This window comes from Notechis scutatus, chromosome 1 (assembly GCF_049901735.1).
Source record: "Notechis scutatus isolate UNSWTSFEM ecotype Mainland chromosome 1, rNotScu1.2, whole genome shotgun sequence".
Taxonomy (NCBI): domain Eukaryota; kingdom Metazoa; phylum Chordata; class Lepidosauria; order Squamata; family Elapidae; genus Notechis; species Notechis scutatus.
In genome coordinates, this window is record NC_142009.1 from 166,668,105 (window position 1) to 166,681,620 (window position 13,516).

Sequence of the window (13,516 nt, forward strand, 5' to 3'; positions counted from 1 at the left end):
AATTGTCAACTCATAAAATATTTCTTTGGTCTTTTTAGAGTTGCCAACAGAAAGGGAGGGGGAGCAGTGCGGCAGCTTGCAAACCAAAACTGCATTGCATAAATGTTTTCAAAGATAGTAACTAGGTGGCTGAAGTTTCTGCCGCACAAAATCCTAATTGGAGAGCATGATTGATGACTCTTGGCTATGGATGTGTCCCATTGGAGAATATGAATTACGATACACCCAGGGGGGTGGGGAAAAACCAGGGTCAAGGGTGACAATGAATTATGTGTCTCAGAGTAGGCTATCTGTCAGGATTCTGGCAGTTACCCCCCATTAAAATTTTCCCTGAACCAGGGCGGGTCATAGCAAATTAGCAAAATAATCGCCTATCGGGACATCCCAAACCAACTCTCTGAGTGGTTCCAAGTAGCCATAAAAGTCAATGGGGCATTACATGCTAGCAACATGAGGAAGCCGCTGAGAACCAGAGATAGAGGGCAACCAGACCAGGGACCACCAAGCCGATGGAACAACACAGCACCATGATCTGCCCCAAAACCAATCCTCTCATGAAGCCCAATTAAATGCTACCGATGTGGGGGGGAGGGTTAGGGCACAGGGCAGCGGCGTGTGTGACCCCAGATTCAAAATCAAGGCCCAAACCACCACCCAGGGCGCGACCTGAACGAGGCCCCAGATGTGCTACCAACGCATCCCAGAAGGTCCATCCAGGCAGTGCCAGACATTTTAACTCCCAATAAATCCTTTTGAAGTTTTGGAAGTTTGGCTCAAGACTCAAGATTTAAATGGAGGTAACTGCCAGAATCATAATTAATTAAATGATGAAGGCCTTATAGACACATCCTTATAGTGCCTAGCTACACTATAGCAAAACTGCCTTTTCCTGCTTAAATTTTCTTTCTGCTTCATTCAGTGTCCGGGTTGCCTCCTTCAGACTGATAGTTCACTTTTTTTTTTACTTATTGGAAAGCTTCAACTCAGTTTCCATTAGCACTTGCAAACTGTGCTCAGCAAACTCTATTTCTCTTGCAATCCTCTCATCTATGAATAAGCTCTTCACTGCATTAAGCTTTGGAGAGGGATATTTAGAATATCCCTGCACATTAATCCAATTCATTGCCACTGCCTCTCTTTGTTTTTGTCAAGTATGTCTTGGGAGAAAAGCAGTTGCTACAACATGTATTGGACAGAAAATAGTAATGGGAGTAGAGAGAGCATTTTTACCAAGAAATGTTTAACTCAATGGCAGTATGATGGAGATATACCTGTCTCTGCTACCTGTTTCTAAGTGGTAGCAAGAAATGAAACTGGAAAGATGAAGGTTGAGAATGTGGACATTCTTAGGGCTGTTTCAAAGGTACCATCATTCACAGGAGTGAATTTTTCTTCCCCTCCTCACTTTTTATGAGTTACTAGTATGCTATGATAAATTACCAGAATGCTGACATTTAGAGGTAATTCTTCAGGATTCAGGTTCTTTCAAGTGTCAGGAAGTCTGTTTTTGACATTTATCTGCCTAGTTTTCAATGTGGCTAATCACTCAACAGTCTTTTGTGGTCCTATCCATGCATATTCACTGTCAGATGGGAAGCAGGAAGAGCAAAGACAGTCAAATTGGTGAGTCATACTGGGGACAAACATTCAGAATATATTCTTCAGATTTTGAACTTTGAAAGAATCCCTTTCTACTATTCTTTACAGTAGCTTCCATTTTAGCGTTCTGTGAGATCTTTAAAAAAAGAGATGCTACAAGTATGAAGAACTCCATTAAGATTGGTTAGATGATTCCTAAACCATAGCATTGCAGATGATCCCTTGCAGGAAATAGTTTGATTTGAAAATAATGTATAAAATCTAGTAGTGATTTCCATGGCCATTTCAAATGGCACTGCAGTTGCCATTTAGTGTGCTTCTTTATATCATATCACTGTAGGCAAATGTTGTCTGTAAAACAGTAATTGGGAAGCCTTTGAAGAATCATTCTATATAATTAGAAAATAGATTTGATAGTCATTTGAATCCATTCTTTTTTTTAATTAGCCTCCATATCCTGTTTTTTGAGAAAACATGCAAGAACTGTTGCAATTTTTCAAAGTCTGAATTCTGCATTTCTACAGCCATACAAAGTGCCCCAAAATTGACAGGATTCCTTCCTTAATCTGGATTGCTGTATAGAAGTTCTGGTTCAGTTTGGAAAAGCTACAAACTTGGTTCAAAGCAGGGCACTTGAACTTGATGTAGGATATAGCTGCCTTATATCAAACAGGATAATATATTGTAAATAAATCTCTGCTTTGGAAGAGGGATAACATGTAGAACTTCAGTGATATGCAACTTTATTAACATTTATTAACATTTATTAACATTTATTATTTAATGTGCTGCTTTTCTAGATATTAGTGGCTAAAGCTAATATATGTATATATATATGATATAAGGAAAGGAAATGATATTGTCCCAATATGTCCTTATTATGCAATGGACATAGTCATGGATATTTGAGAGATCACATAAGCTTCTGATCAGATAAACAAAATAAGCCCATCTGTTGGAGCATTAGCTACAGAGAATGATCATTTTATTGTCAGTACCTTCTAGGGCCTTGAAGCTACAAAACTCAATTTTCCAGTTAAGAAATCATCCTTTCCTAGCATTGGAAAAAGAGATTTTTGTGGACTATTTATAGGAACCAATTTGACGCTGTTGTTTTTCAGCTTGAGATTCAAGCCATAAAAGGCCTCAGAATTTCTCAGTATAAGCTCTTAAGGCCCAGTCAATCATGCCATCTGGTAGACCACAGTGTCAGTAGCAATCTTGAAAGGCCTTCCTTGGTGTAGACTGATTTGCTCAGAGAGATGTGAAGCATATGAGTAGAAAGTAAGAAAGAGAATGGTTCTAGGTAAATGGGACTAAAAAAATGAAGCAAAGATGGTAAAAGGAAGGAATGGAAATAAACATCATTAGCTCAGATGTACATGAATTTGTCCAATCTCTCGCCTATGTATATATAAACACACACACATACACAAGTTTATGGATAAATTATATTAACATCTATGGTAGCTAATGGAAAGCCCATATTTGGAATAAATGTCCTTTAATAAATGTCCCCCAGATATGTCTGGGCTCAAAGAGTATAAGAGCATGATTGCCTTTATATGCTGCATATTGGATTTTTAGAAGCATCTAGGTACCCACTACCGGAAATGGAAGTAGAAACATTATTTGATCCTCCTAAAACTTCTATTGTGTTTTTGTGAGTATATGTCTGAATCTTTTAAATTAAAGATAAAAGAAAATGAGGACACAAAAGAGAAGAAAAGTTTCAGGGACAACAAGTTGACTCTAGAGTTAGCTGGATATAACGAGAATACCAGGAAGTAGATGATCCAAAACCTACATTGGTAAAGCTGGCAAAAAAATAAGCACAGTTCACAGTTTGTGTTTGACAAGTATACTTTATCTAATATATCTTGAGGTTTTCATTAGAACATTAAATCTAAAAGGCATATTTCCAGTTTATTAAGCAAGCAGCCAACAGGACAAATATACCAGTCTCTACATTCATTAGATGTCCAGCTGCTGAATGGTAAAACTGTTAAGTTTCTAAGTATGGCACTCTTAGTATCACAATCTATTCAGTTTAATCAAGCAATGCAGGAATTTCAGCTTGTGCTAATGGAACATGCTTTACCTCAAAACATAAGAAGGTCTCAACAAGCAAGGGTAGCCCACTGAGTTTGCAAATTCCACAGCATCTCCCTAAAGAATTAGAAAATATACTTTATTTTTATTTATTAGATTTGCATTGCCACCTATTCGCCATGGTGACTCAAGGTGGCTTACAACATATAAGCATTTATGATACTGGTAACATTAAACTCAACATTCCCTATCCTGACGATTTTCATATCACTGCATTTGGATATACTGTATTTGCAGAAAACTTGAGTCCTCCAACATTTTCTATTTCAATAAGGCTCAAACTCATTGCTTGCAATTCTGTTAATCATTCTGTCTTTCTACCTTTTTAAGTCAAACTCTCTAACAAGTTGGAGTTGCTGAATCATTTTCCTATGCAAAAAGAGGCTTTTTGTTATTTCTTTATACTACTGTATTGTCAAAGAATAAATTCAACCTTCCAATTAAGCAGATAAAAATTGTGTCATGGATGTTGGTTTCAGCTAGTGACTAAATCCAGCTTCCAAACAGATCTACTTACCAAGGAACTGACTGCTTTCCAGGGTGCCTGGGCCACCTGCAACTCATCAAGAACAGCTGAAAATACAGATCTATCTTCTGCACGATCAATCTGCAGTGGATTGGTACCCATAATTTTAACTCCATTTCTGTAAAGTGGCACAGCTAGGTTATTTGGGATCTGCCCTCCTACAGAGATGATGCAGCCATCACATGCCTAGGAGCAATCCAGAGAATTCATGTTACATACAACATTTGCTAACAATTGCAACATTTCATTTCGCCAACAGTAGGTCTCTTGAAATGTTTGGAAGCAAGGGAAGAAACTCTTCCTGCTTCTGGCAGAATCCTTCACCTCCCTCCACCAAAATCCATCCAAAAGGATTGGGTACTCATTGCAGCTCCTTATTTGATTTATCTAAGCACTGCAACTAAATGCATGGCAGAAAGACAATATGACAAAATCTTATTTCATTTTGAACAGATCCCATTAATGAGACTATGGCTAGCTGGGTTTTTCTAAGTGCATCCATCCTCATATCAGCATAAACTCAGAAAGCATCTCTTAATGAAACTAAAATTCATGAATCTCTAGTACATGATACATCTCTATCTTTTCAGATAGCAGCTGGTCTTATTTGTAAATGGTCTCTCTTACATAGTCAAGCTGAGAACTTGTCCACTGGTTTCCCTGAAAACAAGGACAAAACTGAGCAGGTATTATGAACTGCATTGTAACCTTTTAGAATCAACCAGGTAAGAAACAAGTTTAGACAAACTTTCAGAAACATAGCAATGTTTGTTTGTTTCAGCCAATTTGCATTAAAAAAATACAACGATCTTGAGAAGACCTAACAAAGAACAGACTATCACAAAAAGTCAACACATTTCATGAAGTTATTATAATGCCACATATACATACATGTGAGATGTCCTTAAGTTTATATTTCGCAGTTGAAAAATTACATCCATATCAACACTATTGTCCTCAAGCATAAAATTAAGCATGTGTGTAATTGCTTTCATTGTCACAGGCTGAAATTAAGCTCAGCAAGGGCAGGACAATTTATGCCATAAATAACTGTGGAATAATTAAATTAGCTTATAAATATTGTGCAATATGTCATCTTTGAAACACAGTTATATATTTATTTGGCATTCATTACTGAACAGTTACTAGGATTAACTATGTGTTGTAAAATATGATGTCAGTATCTAAAACTAGTACCTTTAAGAAATGCCCTGCTAAAAGGGGAAATAAACTTTGATTTGACAATGATTTAACTTATTTTATGAGGTCTTGAGCTTCCTTACATTGAAAATATTTGGACCATTTTTAAAATGAATTACCTCCTGTTGGTAGATATCCAAGATCCTCTCAAGTGATAGTTCCTCAAAGTAAAGTCTGTCACATTCATCAAAATCAGTGCTCACTGTCTCTGGGTTGCAGTTTACCACAACTGTCTTCTTGGAGAGCTGACGCAAAGTACGGATGCAAGAAACAGCACACCAGTCAAACTCCACACTACTTCCTGCCCAAAAAAGAATTTGAGTTTTTAAGAAACAACATTGGGCAGGAGGTTTAAAAAGCAACTGCTATGTCAAGGTCAGAGGAAGGAAGTTTGCAGCTGTAACATCATGCCTATATCCACTGACAATATGTATTACCTTGATAAAAGAAGTGCCTTTGTGAATTTCTGGGTAGTTAATAAATCCACTGAATAGCAGCTTCTTAAAATTAATTTAACATATGATGGGTCAGGCTGCAAGTTATTTATATGTCTTAATAGAAAATGTTTATCTAAAACCATAGCTAAAACATCATGAATAAATATATTTTCTGCCCAGGTATTCACCATATTTGTGGAAAATGTTTATGGGTTCTGGCCTTACATTTAATCTCCACATTTTTGGTGGAATTTCTAAGTGGGTTTCATATATAGATATATAAACTGTGCACTCAGTTCAGGAAATCAGATATAGATTCCTTAGAAGCTGTCCTTCAAAATATGTGGTAAACATATAATGAAATATGTTTCATATGAAATTTAGTCATTTCAAATCCCAACTAAATAGTAATGCTAGTTAACACTATTTGAAATAAATGTTAATGCCATATGTATAAGTATCAAGTCTGTTGAAGTATAGAGACAGATAAATCAAAAAGAGGGAGGATTGATATGAGAAAGTGAGGAAGTAGAGAAGATCCCCTGGCCATTTACTATGATCACATCTTCATGATCCTTAAGATTTATTTCCATACAAGCTTTTTCTGGATTTATAAATTACATTATTAGAACTTCTTCATCTGGAAATCAGTTCTTTAATTCTAAACCTACAAAATGAAATGCTTGAGAACACTGAAATAGCAATTATTTGGCATATAGAATTCAAATACTACAAGAAAAGATATTACACAAGAGAATACCAACTAAAGGAGCTTCTCAGTTGGAAAAAAACGAAAGAGCTATAGAAGCTAGATTTACCTATATGATATGGTCCACAGCCCAGTACCATCATTCCACAGTCATCAAATTTTACATCATGTTCCTAAAATAGAACACAATAAAAGAAGTCACCAGGAATTGTTTTCAGCAGTATCTTCTGGGCTCATGGGAATAAAACATTTCTGACTCATAGTTCTTCGTCTAAAAATAAAACTGTAAGGGCTTAATTTGATCTTATTTGCTTTCCTTTATTATTATTATTATTTTTTAATATAGGGTCCTTTTAAAGAAATTGGTACAGTCATGTAAGACACAGTCTAGGGTTTGCTGAAAGATAATAGCATGAATTAGTAAAGGAGTGTGATATATCGTCTTGTAGTATAGTATTTAGTATTAGTATTGACTTGTGGAACACTGGAATCACAAGGAATGCTTATAGAGGCCCAAGACAAAGTAGAACCCCGGGGTTATTATGCAGTTAACCACTTTGTTGCCGAATTTAGGGTTATAAAAGGGGACCTTACCTAAAATTCTCATGAGTAGGAGACACTAACATTGGGCTTGTTTCTTGGAGTAGCTGGTTTGATTATAGTATTCATATGGCACCCATGATTCAGTTCAATGTCTGAAGTGTGAACAGCATATATAACTGCTTCTAAGTTAGTACTATAGTAGTAGGCTGTTCTGATCAGATAATATTATTTTTTATCAGAAGGAGTAGTCTCCACATACTCATTGAAGATGAAAATGAACCAGGAGCAGCTCCTTATTGTAGCTGTCTGCCTGAATGCCAGAAATGGGGGTTAAACAATGTCCAACCTCAGGCCTGGTTTGGATGATAACCAGAGCCTAAAATTAACATAGCCTAAAAGAAGCCATAGTCTGTTACTATAGACTTCACTATGACACACAATGGTCACACATTAAGTCCAACCATAGCCACTGAGGCAACCAAACTTACATATAGCTTAAGATCATATGGAATTGCAGCTAAATATTTGGTCTGTTACTGTTATTGCCTGTTGTACTCTTTCTGAACTCCACTGCCACAGACTTATGGGACATCCCATGCTAACTGATTTCCATTTTATCTGGTCTTGACTCAGGCTAAGCTAATTACTGTTCAGCCTACAAGAATATTGCATAAAAAAATTAATTGTCTGTGCCATGCTTGGCTGAAAATTTATCACGATTCATCTTGCTAACTTTGATGGTAGGTAATTCATTCTCCAGTACTTTATGCTCATCTTTCTCAGCTTCTTTATCTAAGAATGGCCTCCATTCTTCCTTTTGCTTTTACTGTTCAGTTGCCTTTCCCTCAAATAATTAATTACCGGTCTGAAACTCTTTCAAACATAAATCCCAGATTGATTTAGCATTATGGTTCTCTAGTATTTTTGTGGATGCCTAATAGTTCAGTGGCATCCTAGCAGAAGGGTAATACTGGGAAATAATACTTCCCAAAGAATCTTTATTAAGGAAGTTAGCTTATCCCTTCAGCCAAACTCTGTCATTCACCCAATAACCATTCAGCTGCATTCTTCCAATGCTACCAAATTCTTGAAGTATTCATCCTTATCAAAGCCATTTGTACAAAGACCAAGGGAATTAGCTTTTTTCATTATACAATTCATTCAGTGGTAGGATTCAAATTTTTTTACTACCAGTTCTATGGCATGGCTTGGTGAGCGTGGCTTGGTGGGTGTGGCTATGTGGTCATGTGACTGGGTGGGTCAAAAGAAAGATATTCACTTTAACAATGCTCTTGGAGTAGCAGGTTGGACTAGATGACCTCCGAGGTCCCTTTCAGCCCTGGATTGCTGTGCTGTTTCAAAGCATCCTCTGAAGCTGCGTCTGGTGCCAGGGTTTGTAGTCCTTCCTTCCTCTCCTTTTTCTCTCCCTCCCTCTATCCGTCCATCCATCCATCCATATCTCATTCACTTTCCCTTCTCTTCCCTCCTTCTTTTTTTTCCCTTTCCCTCTTTCTTTCTTTCTTTCTTTCTTTCTTTCTTTCTTTCTTTCTTTCTCCCTTCCCCTTCTTTCTTTCTTTCTTTCTTTCTTTCTTTCTTTCTTTCTTTCTTTCTTTCTTTCTTTCTTTCTTTCTCCCTTCCCCTTCTTTCTTTCTTTCTTTCTTTCTTTCTTTCTTTCTTTCTTTCTTTCTTTCTTTCTTTCTTTCTTTCTTTCTTTCTTTCTTTCTTTCTCTTTCTTTCTCCCTTCCCTCCCTTTCTTTCTCCCATTTCTCCCTCTTTCTTTCTTTCTTTCTTTCTTTCTTTCTTTCTTTCTTTCTTTCTTTCTTTCTTTCTTTCTTTCTTTCTTTCTTTCTTTCTTTCTTTCTTTCTCTGCAACCCCCTGTGCCCCATTTTGGGCCTAGGAAGCCTCCCTGGAGCCTCAGGAGAACCAAAATGGGGCACGGGGGGCCATGCCAGTTCTGGACCTAGCAGGCCTCCCTGCACTTACCTGGGAGCCAGAACCAGGTGCATGGGGACTCCTGGGGGGGCAGGGGGGACAGGGCCAGCTGGTCTTCGGAACTTCCAGTTCACCGAACTGGGTGTAAAATTAACATCCAGTTCACCCAAACCAGCCCAAACCGGATGAATCCCACCCCTGAATTCATTGTCAATAACCAGCATGGAATGAGATGGGTCAGTACCATCTATTGCACTTGCATTATATTGGACTCCAAAAATTTATTTGACAGTAAGAGATTAAATTTTCCAAAAAAAGGAATCTTCCACAGTGCAAACTAGCAAGTAAAACTTATATCTCTAAGATCCTTGGCTGTAAGCTGCCCTGAGTCACTTTGAAATGAGATGGGCAGCAAATAAATTTAATAAATCATCATCATCATCCTTTTTGACCATATACAGCAAAGAGAAGAATGCATGTTACTATAGTCATTCACAGAAGACAAAACTGTGGTGCTATGGATAAAGTCTTATTCCTTATCTGTCTACTATTCTTGTTCAACAGGACTTTAATGCCCTCAGCTATATTTTTACTTGCTCAATCAAAATAATAGAAAAACATTTCCACCTGTAGTCCAATGGGATTATGCCTCTGCCAACTTCTGTAAACTAGAGAGTGAGTGAATTTGAGTTGCAAGGTCAGTAGATACTAATGGGAGAAAATATATCATAATACACAATAGCTATAACCTAGTAAATGACAGCACTTACCTGGCCATTGTAAGTGACATAGAGGTAATTAGTTACAGCAGGGTATTCTCCTGCTAGCGTATCAATCTGCAAAAGAGTGGAGAATTGTCAGTATGAAAACAACAACTATTTGTCAGGATTGTGCAGTACCAATCTTTGCTTGTCCTGTTTCCCTCCAGGGTGTGTGTGTGTATGTGTGTTACCTCTGTTCAGGTACTTACTAACACAACATATAACCATCAGCCAAATATTATTTTAACTTCATAATTTCAATTTAAGCATTGACTGAAATACATTGCCTCCTTGCCAATGCCTATATGCAATAATATGTATGCACAAGAGGCTTTGGAGACCACCAAGGTTTGCCCAAAAACAAAGAGTCTTCAAAGAATAAAACAAGAAGGATCAATCAAGGTTACTGTCTAATGTGGACAGAGAGTTAACCATAAGCCTGGAATGTGGTTGGCAGGCCCTCCTCCCCACAGCAACATTGGTCTCATTTTACATCAAAACTAAAAGAAATCCTAGTGGTTTTTTTCTGCAGAAAAAAGCTGTAAGTTTAACCATTCATCATCTTTTTGCTTTATTTATTTAATATATATCAGGCAATAGAAGCTCCCCTTCCCCTTGCAGTGCACACAGATATATTTCATTTTGCAGGGTCAGGAGTTCTGGAGGAAACTTTCAAATGCTTTTCTTGATATCTGGATTAGAAGTTTCAAAAGTCTACATGATTAAGCTGTGGGCAGATGTAACCTAATAAGCTACCATTTTGCCAGATGTAGATAAATACATTCCTAATTTCTCAAAAGGGAATTCCACTTTATTCAATGGGATTTGCTCTCAGGTAAGGTGAGCAAAGCTAATATGCAGCAGTAAAGGTGGTTTTAACATTAAATTTATGCCATGATCAGCTGCAGCTACAGCTTGTTATTCAGGGGTCCATATCACTTCTGTAACTTTGACTCTTTATATACATCTTTCTTCTTTCAGCATAGAACACAGTCTTTACTCTGTAAGAGACAATATCTTGTTCTGACTGTATAAATTACAGACACACACAGAGAGACGGAGAGACAGACAGACAGGGAGGGAGGGAGGGAGGGAGGGAGAGGGAGAGGGAGAGAAAGACAGAAAGACAGAAAGACAGAAAGACAGAGAGAGACTTGTCAAAGGACAAATTGATGCTTCTCATTCAAAGAACACTGCACAGTCACCAATGCTGCAAAGCCAGAGCACCACAAAAATTTTCATGCTTGCCTTAATGGGACCAGAATGTAATGGAAGTGAAATAAGAAAGGGGACAGTATTTGGACAACCAGCTTTTAGGCGTACATGGATCCTCCAATAACTTCAAGAGAAGTCAATGATCTCTTTAAAAGAAGAAAAGAAGCACACAGAATTTCAATATCCCTTAGCTGAACAGCAACATGAACACCTTTGAAAGCAATTGTGGGACTGACAATAGCTAAGGAACAGTGGTGGGATTCAAATTTTTTACTACCGGTTCTGTAGGCGTGGCTTGGTGGGCGTGGCAGGGGAAGGATACTGTAAAATCTCCAGTCAGAGGTGGCATTTGCTGGTTCTCCGAACTACTCAAAATTTCCACTACCGATTCTCCAGAACTGGTCAGAACCTGCTGAATACCACCTCTGCTGAGGAACATATTACACAACTATAATAAATACCGAATGAACCTGCAGTGATGGAACACTTAAAATACTATCCTACAAAATGATAGAAAAAAGGAGTTACATATATTATGGTCACAAATAAAAATGGATCATCTTTTTTTTTTTTACTGCACTGCTTAAAACCAAAGCAGAGGAAATAGCTCAGTTCAAAGTAGGGCGTAGAAGCAGATCTTCATTTCATTAAATTAATGTTAATTGTTATTTTGACAAAGAATATGAATGATTGAAAGAATCTCATGCTGAAATAGACTGATGCTCAGATATTAAACAATGTGAGAGATAGCTGGCTATCTTGGAAAAAATCCCTTGGTGACAAGTCACAGGAGACAAATCTTGTAGGCTAACAACAGCAATGTTCAAAATATTGAATTGTATTGATTTTTATTTTTTGTATAGCAGGCCACATTACTATTTATGGCTATGTATTGCTAGGTGTGCCCAAAACTGAAGGCTGGTTTAAAAATTTGTTAGATCAGTTGCTAAATCACAGAACACCTACTTGGGATGCTTCAGCTATTTCCAGTCATGCATTCTTTCACCCATTTCCAGTTTGAATCAGGGAAGACATTATCTAGGAGAGACTTCTGTTGCTGAAAATAAAGGCTAGACCTGCTGGGTAAATATAAAGGCTCCCTCAAGCACATTGAACAGATGTGCTTATACAGTTTTCTTGGCAGCAGTATGGAAGTTGTTTGCCATTGCTTCCTTCCCAGGGTGTTTTTGTAACTTCCCAGAATAGCCAACAGCCCTTAATTGTCTCATATCCACTAGCAAGCAGGCCAGACCCTGCTTGGCCTGTAGCACTGGACAAAGTCAGCCAGGAAGCTGGCTTGCTGGATAAATGTGAAACATTTTGACCTTGAAAAGGACTCATGTCACTCAGAATTCAAAACAGGCTCTTCCATGTACACCAAAAGTAGTTCAATCTCAAATGAGCCCTGGGTATTTCAGCAATGGTAGATTTTTTACCAGAACTTTCAAAATAGGCCTTTCAAAAGTGAGAAGTGAAGTCAGGTTACTTCTGGAACACTTGAATATCCTTTATCAAAGTCAGGACATTCCATGACAGAATAGTTCTATTAACTGGGCTTTAGGGGGTCTTACCTTTTATAGGACATAGACCTACCACTATACCTCTTCCTGTAAGACTGTTGTTTTTATCTTTCAGCCTAAATATTTCTAGACAAACAGATTTTAATGAAATGACAAGTTAGCCTGTCAATGGACCTCTGTTAGTACTAAAGAAAACTGTTTATGAAAACAGGGGCTGGAATTGACTAATCAGGAAATTGTGAAGTGAAACAGTTAAGTGGTAGAAGTAGCTTGAAAGAATTATAGATAAGTGTTCACATGGCCAATGTTGAAATGGGAACCTTATTTTAAAAAGGAGAGGAATCAAACTGTATGGCAAAAATTGAAAAATTGGAGCAGGAATTAGCTGGTGAATGTTTCTACCAAGAAAAAAGCCATAGCACTGTAAGCAATTGATGGGGGGGGGGGTGGGTTTTTTTTTTTTTTTTTTGGGGGGTTTTTTTGTTTGGGTTTTTTTGTTTTTTTGTGTATACAGTATTCGCTATTTTAAGTATCAGTTAACACTATGCTATGCAATTTCAATTTGGTTTATAAAAAACAAATATCTGCAACTGAACTGATCTGTTCTTCAGTCTCATTAACCACAGGTACAATGATAGAGAAGTTTAAATCCTATTTAAGCCTGTGGGATTCCTGGATGGCCTCAAGCAAATAACAGAATAAAATATAATAACAAAGTGGGAAAGGATCTTGAAGATCTTCTAGTTCCAGGAGACCCTATACCATTCTGGACAAATGGCTGTCCCATCTCTTCTTAAAAACCTCTAGTGATGGAGCACCAACAACTTCTGAAGACAACTCATTCCACTAGCTATTGTTCTCACTGTCAGAAAATTTCTCCTTAGTTCTTGGTTGCTTCTCTCCTTGATTAGTTTCCATCCAATGCTTTTTGTCCTTGCCTTTTGGTGTTTTTTGTGGCAGC

At 37.5% G+C, this 13,516-nt stretch overlaps 1 protein-coding gene across 1 annotated transcript in view; it reads right to left on the reverse strand.

Annotated features, from left to right (window-relative positions):
* The window catches only part of CPS1 (carbamoyl-phosphate synthase 1), a 177,406-nt gene that overhangs the window by 39,806 nt on the left and 124,084 nt on the right, over positions 1 to 13,516 (reverse strand). The window contains exons 23-27 of the mRNA XM_087953795.1: positions 9,830 to 9,895; positions 6,693 to 6,756; positions 5,557 to 5,738; positions 4,229 to 4,423; positions 3,701 to 3,768 (exon numbers count right to left, since the gene is read on the reverse strand). Of these exons, the coding sequence (XP_087809921.1) occupies positions 3,701 to 3,768; positions 4,229 to 4,423; positions 5,557 to 5,738; positions 6,693 to 6,756; positions 9,830 to 9,895 (575 nt within the window). The remainder of the gene's footprint in view (positions 1 to 3,700; positions 3,769 to 4,228; positions 4,424 to 5,556; positions 5,739 to 6,692; positions 6,757 to 9,829; positions 9,896 to 13,516) is intronic.